This window comes from Sinocyclocheilus anshuiensis, unplaced genomic scaffold, assembly GCF_001515605.1.
Source record: "Sinocyclocheilus anshuiensis isolate Anshui unplaced genomic scaffold, SAMN03320099.WGS_v1.1 scaffold1051, whole genome shotgun sequence".
NCBI lineage: Eukaryota > Metazoa > Chordata > Actinopteri > Cypriniformes > Cyprinidae > Sinocyclocheilus > Sinocyclocheilus anshuiensis.
Window position 1 is genome coordinate 1,924,512 of NW_015546234.1, and position 6,953 is coordinate 1,931,464.

General features: G+C 38.5%; 1 protein-coding gene across 1 annotated transcript in view; it reads left to right on the forward strand.

The window, feature by feature from the left end:
• Positions 1 to 6,953, forward strand: part of LOC107701514 (serine/threonine-protein kinase MRCK beta-like) — an 83,658-nt gene that overhangs the window by 59,597 nt on the left and 17,108 nt on the right. The window contains 8 exon segments of the mRNA XM_016503555.1: positions 392 to 502; positions 1,846 to 2,093; positions 2,678 to 2,783; positions 2,883 to 3,007; positions 3,230 to 3,335; positions 5,934 to 6,082; positions 6,331 to 6,425; positions 6,643 to 6,722. Coding sequence (XP_016359041.1) covers positions 392 to 502; positions 1,846 to 2,093; positions 2,678 to 2,783; positions 2,883 to 3,007; positions 3,230 to 3,335; positions 5,934 to 6,082; positions 6,331 to 6,425; positions 6,643 to 6,722 — 1,020 coding nt within the window.

Genomic DNA, 6,953 nt, shown 5'->3' on the forward strand with positions numbered 1-6,953 from the left:
CACACCCGTTCCCGCCCCCTCCCATCCCTGCAGACCAGCCTCACGGACCCCATGACCTCCTCTGGACCTCAGTGACTAACTCGAGCCAGATGGGCGACACTGACCGCAGTGCTGACTGCAGCTGGATTGAGAACCTCCCCCATTTATACGCTCTTCTCTTTTATGTGTCTTTTCTTTTTCTCCCATGCACAAGGCGGAAGTGTCTTGGAGCGAACGAAATTGTTGTTCTTGATGTCAGGATCTTTTTAGTGCTCAAAGACATAGCATCTCAAGGGGGTGTGTGCAGTTTAAATTAGGTCAAGTTTGAAGGGTTTATGAGAATGTCTATACAAATCCTATTTTTTTTCCCCATATTGATGGTTTTTCTTGTGTGTGTGTGTGTGTGTAATAGCTGGAGTCTCAGCTGCAGGATGCGCGTGCTGAAGCCTCTAAGGAGCGCAAGCTCAGAGAGCACAGTGAAGTCTACTCTAAACAACTGGAGAGTGAGCTGGAGACGCTCAAGGTCAGAGGTCACTCATTCATACACTGCCTCTCTACTGACTTCAGCCCACTTGTGAATCTTTCATAGGTGAATCTCACGATTTCATGTCTGGGTCATATTTCACCACTAAATCGCAACAAAAAATGAACAGTACAAATTGTATAAGTAAAATAAATTATTTATTTATTGTAATAATGATTATTAAATACTAAAATAGTTATTACATATAATATTTTGTCTAGAAAAATATAAACACAAAAAAACTCAAATCAGTCACATTAAATGCTACAAGTGAGTTTAGGCATAACATCATTATAATTTACAGTATTAAAAAATTGATATAATTTTTACATTTGCTAAAGGTTACATTTACTAGTGGTATTAAAGTATTATTGTTTTTAAATATTAATTTTAAGTGAGCATTAAGGCCTGTTCACACCAAGAACGATAACTATAAAGATAACGATAAAGATCTAGTTCTAAAAATCGTTCTCAATATTAAAGAATGGCAGAGTCCACACCACAGATATAACGATAAAGGCACAGAGAAACGATATAGTTGGAATCACTTTCAGAACGATTTTTTCCAGCGGATGAACGATAAAAACATTGACAGCCAATCAGAATCAATCCTGCTATAACGAGCTCGAGAATTTAAAGCGGCAGACGAGCGTGCGCTTGGAATAAACAGACGATATCGTCTGCTGGTGTGGATGCTAATATAGTTACCGTTACAGTTATCGTTCTTGGTGTGCCTTTAGATGACAATAAAAGTTAACTAAATTTTAAAATAAAGGAAATAAATATGATATTGACTGATACTTATTTTTAAAAAATCTCTAATATCACTCAAATAACCCATACTGTACAGGTATGATACAGATGCCTAATTTCAAGCAGAATAAGATTTTGGATAAAATATAGCATGTTCTTGAGAGCTTCTTTGAGATTCTCCATTTTCCTCTTCCATTCAGCTATTCTTTACCTTCCTCAGGGGTTTCTTCTAGCTCTCTACTGCCTTCCACACGGTTAACCTCATACGTCACCTTGCTTTCCCTCCCGTCTTTCTTTTTCCTCCTTCCATGTGTAGGATATCCTATGGGGTTATTTTTAGCAGGATGTTTCTCCTTTGTTTTATGTTTTTTCCTTCTGCATGCAAGTCAAGAAGACTCTCCTTTGCCTCTTTGCTCACTCCTCTTTCTGTGCTCTCCATAATGTGTGTTTGTATATGATTGTAGGGCTGTATATCGATTAAAATAGCTTAAAAGTAATTAATTGTATTAAATTAAACTGTTAATAACTCGAATATATCTAAATTCTCTGCTGTCTCAGGATATCTCTCACTCAGATTGTTTCTTTCTCAGGTCAAGCAGGGAACGGGTCGTGCCTCGGGTCCCAGTTCAGAGACTCAGCAGGAGCTCACCAAGTTGAAGTCAGAGCTGGATAAGAAGGTGCTCTTCTATGAGGAGGAGCTGGTGAGACGTGATGCCAGCCACACTACAGACCTGAAGAACATGAGGAAGGAGCTCCACGACTCTGAGGGTCAACAGCTGTCACTGCACAAAGAGCTACTGGTGCTCAAAGACAAACTGGAAAAGGCCAAGAGAGAGCGGTACTGTACTTACACCTGTCCAGGTTGTGGGTTGACACCAAAAGATTTGATTCCAGCTAGTGATAGACAAATATATTGGCCAGGTTGATTATTTGGCTGAAATTGAACCCCAATGAGGTTGTTAGCATTGGCTTAAATCGAAGAAAATAATTAGTATGTATATTTATGTATGTATGTATGTACAGGTGCATCTCAATAAATTAGAATGTCATGGAAAAGTTCATTTATTTCAGTAATTCAACTCAAATTGTGAAACTCGTGTATTAAATAAATTCAATGCACACAGACTGAAGTAGTTTAAGTCTTTGGTTCTTCCATGACATTCTAATTTATTGAGATGCACCTGTACACTACTTTTAAAAAATGTGATTTTTTTGAGAATAAATAATGAATAAATTTTTTGAAAGAAGTCTCTTATGCTTACCAAGGCAGCATTTATTTGAGCAAAAAAAAAAAAACTGTAAAACTATATTGTAATAATATTCAAAAATATTATTGTCAGAGCTGTCTTTAGCCATTAAAAAAATTAATACAAAAAAAACGCATATCGATCACTAATTCCAGACCTATTTCTATACCCACAGACAAACCGAGATGGATGAGGCCATGGGTGCTCTGAAGGAGAAGTATGAACGTGAACGCCACCTTCTGAGTGAGGAAAACCGTAAACTCACTGCAGAAACAGACAGGGTAGGACACCATATTTCATATTGCAAGAGGCCACACTGAGTATCACTTCTTGGAGTAATTCAGTCCTTGACACTGATCCTGAAATCTCCTCCCCTGCAGCTCTGCAACTTTGTGGACAAGCTGACGGCTCAGAACAGGCAGCTGGAGGACGAGCTCCAGGATCTGGGTTCGAAGAAAGAGAGTGTAGCACATTGGGAAGCACAGATCGCTGAGATTATCCAATGGTGAGAAAGCCCTCCCTCACATTCACTTGTATGTGCCTCCTTTGTGGCCAACAAAAATACTTTAAAGGGAGAATTCACCAAAAATAAAAGTTCTTGTGTTTCTTCAGTGGAACACAAAAGGATTTTTGAGTGAATTATATCTTGAGTTGCAATAAAATATATGTCTTGGTTTGGTGACATTGTGGTCAAATAGACAAATTTATGACTGTGTATGTTTTGTAGGGTGAGCGATGAGAAAGATGCACGTGGCTACCTTCAGGCTCTGGCCTCCAAGATGACGGAAGAATTGGAGTCTCTGCGTAGCTCTAGTCTGGGATCCAGAACGCTGGTAAACATCACTAACTTTGATTCAAAATTAATAGAGAGGAATGATCAAGCTTTCACCACTGAACTCAGTTAAACAGCTGATCTGCTGTTATGCTCCAGTTTTAGTTTATAGGGATTTATAGGGCATCTGTTATGATAGAGTGAGACTTCTAATTTTGTCAGTGGAAAGCTCTCTCTCGAACTCCTTTGAGGCGTAGCACAGTAACATTAGATTTGCTTTAAATAGCAAATCTAATGGAAATTGATTAAAGGGAAGTGACATGTTAATGTTGTAGGTGTGTAGGAGGTCACATTTGATTTAATATCCTTTTCTAAGGAGGTTGAAGACAGACTGTAGGAGATTGGCATTAGTGACTTTCCCTCTTGAAAGTGCTGTTTGTTATTGCCATAGTGGGATCTGCTATTGAGAACTATTGATTTACAGGCCCGAAAGTTTGGGTTGAAGCCACCGTTCAAAAGATGTGGTCAAAGTCGTTTATTCTCAAATTGAACTAATTGGCTTAATTGCAGGGTTGCTACAGGATATGGTACAAATAGAAGTCAATAGACTCTGACTAATGGTGAAGTATGCCATAAACGTCCTGTGTTTGGGTCACAGAGTTAAGAAAATCGCAGATTGAATTGATTAAAATGGCATGTTGTGGTTTTGTCGATTTTCAAGATAATTTCTGTAAACAAAATTCAGACATTTCTTGTTGGAATGTGACTTAACATTACTTCCTGCTCCCTCAGATGTGTCTTAAGGAATCAAATTAATAGGCAGTTCAGTTTTAAAATACACAACTGTTGAAAAGTTCGGGGTCAGTAAGATTTTATTTTGAAAAAAAATAAAAAAATTATTATTCAGCAAGGATACATTAAATCGATCAAAATGCTAGTAAAGACATTTATAATATAAAAAAAAAGATTTCTATTTCAAACAAATGCTGTTCTTTTGAACTGTCAATTCATCAGAAAATGTACACAAAAATATTAAAGCACCACAACTGTTTTCAACATTGATAATAAGAAGAAATGTTTCATGAGCTGCAAATCAGCATATTAAAATGATTGCTGAAAGATCATGTGACACTAAAGACTGGAGTAATGATGCTGAAAATTCACATCACAGGAGTAAATTACATGTTAAAATATATTAAAATAGAAAAGAAAATGTAGAATGGTAATAATACTCGATAATATTGCTGTACAATATTATTTACAGTATTTACTGTATTTATGATCGAACAAATGCAGCTGTGCTGAGCCTGAGAGACTTTCAAAAACAAAAATTACTGTCCTCAAACTTTGGTGGTGTGTACATTTAAATATTTGTGAATATTATACATCAAAATCAACATTTATTATTTATTATAACATTTTATATAGAGATTTTAAAATATATATTAATATACTTTTGTGTAAACTTTAATAACTATATCAGCAAGGGCCTGGCGTTAGCATGCTAACCCAGAGGTCAATGGTGGCACCTCGGGTCACCAAGCGGGTGAATGTATCCATCAAATCAGTGTGGAGGCGGAGCACAAGATTGTTTTCTTGGCTATTGGCCAATCAATCTGTCATACATCTGTCCAGGTTACTTAAAGGATGGTTTGCAAAACTATTAGGGTTAGCAGATTTTTTACAGCTACAATTTCAAAGGACAGATGAATGAAAATGCTGCATCAGCTCTCCTCATTGCTGATCATAATTCATATAACATGGAAAACATTTCAGTTAAGCTTGCTTCCATTGTTCTTATGAGGTCAAGTGTGTATACCCTTAACTTTCCTTTGAGAAGTCATTAACTCGATAAGCTTGAACAATAGAGTGAGTGCTGCAGTATTAGGTCTAATTGTGAGGGTGTTTGAGAGCCGCACTGGAAAATACCCACAGCTCAAATGTAAAGCTGATGAGTTCTGCCAGGAACACTCCCATGAACGCCCTTCACCTCCTCTCACTTCCCATCAGCTGTGGGAGTGCAGTCACTTCATGTGTTTAATGAAATGAAGTGGATGTAATCCTCTTCTTTCATTCCACAATATTCAGCTGTCCTTCAGCCATGCACCGTCTCTTTTTGGTAAATGACTGTCTCGTCACCATGGAGACTAATGTTGTCTTGTTGCCACATGTGTAAATAGTGGAGCCTTGGTGGCAGCTGAGATCAGTAGCTTTTAAACTGCTGGAGATCTAAGATAAACCCTCACGAGCCATCGGATTTATGGGAAATGCATCTTAAGGGATTTCATTCGTGTGCTAGAGAGGATTTACGGTATCTATGTTCTGTGACGTAGTCTGTCGGGCGTGCATTTTTTCCATGCATGATGCTTTCTCTGTGCTTTTGAATAGCATCTTGTTTTTATAATTATCACAAAACATTGAATAAGTACATCATTGCACTGCTTCTTGACACTGTAGAGGCAGGATTTTATGGTCCATAGACAACTATAAAAGTACCTAAACAAACATAATATGATCTATCTTTAGTGAATAACTGCTTCAAATTAAAATGGAGCAAACTGATTGATCGCAAAAGTTGGTTTAAGACCTGCTGCATCGTAATTCAGTATGCAAAGTCTCCTGGCTACTTTTCAACACATGCATCTCCTTTCCTTGGCAGGATCCTTTGTGGAAGGTGCGACGCAGTCAAAAATTGGACATGTCTGCCCGTCTGGAGCTGCAGTCGGCCTTGGAAGCTGAAATCCGTGCCAAGCAACTGGTTCAGGACGAGATGCGCAAGGTCAAAGCAGCCAACATCTCTTTCGAGGGGTAAGTCTTTAAATCTGCTATAATAAGCAACCTTTAGATTGATTTAGATTGTTGTTCTTAGACTCTGCTTCTGTTTAAATAAACTGAGTGAATACTTTTGGGCACAATAGCAGGTAGCCTGGTGCTCGCTGTGTCTGTTGCACCGGACTAGCTCAGTCCCATGTGCACATTACAAAAGGACACGATATTAATTCAAATGATTCAGCTTTTTCTGGTAGTCTTAACTTTTTGGACTCTCTCGCCTACAGCAAACTGAAGGATACAGAGGCCAAGAACAAAGAGTTGGAGGAACAGCTCGAGAATATGAAGGAGATGGAGGAGAGACGCTCACGATCAGACAAAGGTGAAAATGATGATACATGTTATGACTTTGCCCTTTATACGCGAAACTTACTTTATATGATAGACTTACTGTGTCCATTAACCATGAGATTGCATATTATCTCATCTTTTTAAGGAACATCTGAAGAGAACCTTATATAAATGCTGCCAATTGTTAAATTAATAGGTTCTTCTATAATTCCATATTGTTCCTGACAACTTTTTTCACTCAACTGTAGGCCTGAAACTGACAGACTTCCAGGACTCCATCTTTGAGTACTTCAATACCTCTCCCCTCGCCCATGACCTGACATTCAGAGTGAGTGTTTCTGACAGTATCTGGCAATCTGCTACTGCAGGGGTGCCCAACCCTGCTCCTGGCGATCGACTGTCCTGCAAAGTTTAGCTCCAACTCTAATCAAAGACACCTGCCTTTAATTTTTAAGTGATCCTAAAGACCCTAATTAGTTGCTTCAGGTGTGTTTGATTAGGGTTGGAGCTAAACTTTGCAGGACAGTCGATCGCCAGGAGCAGGGTTGGGCACCCCTGC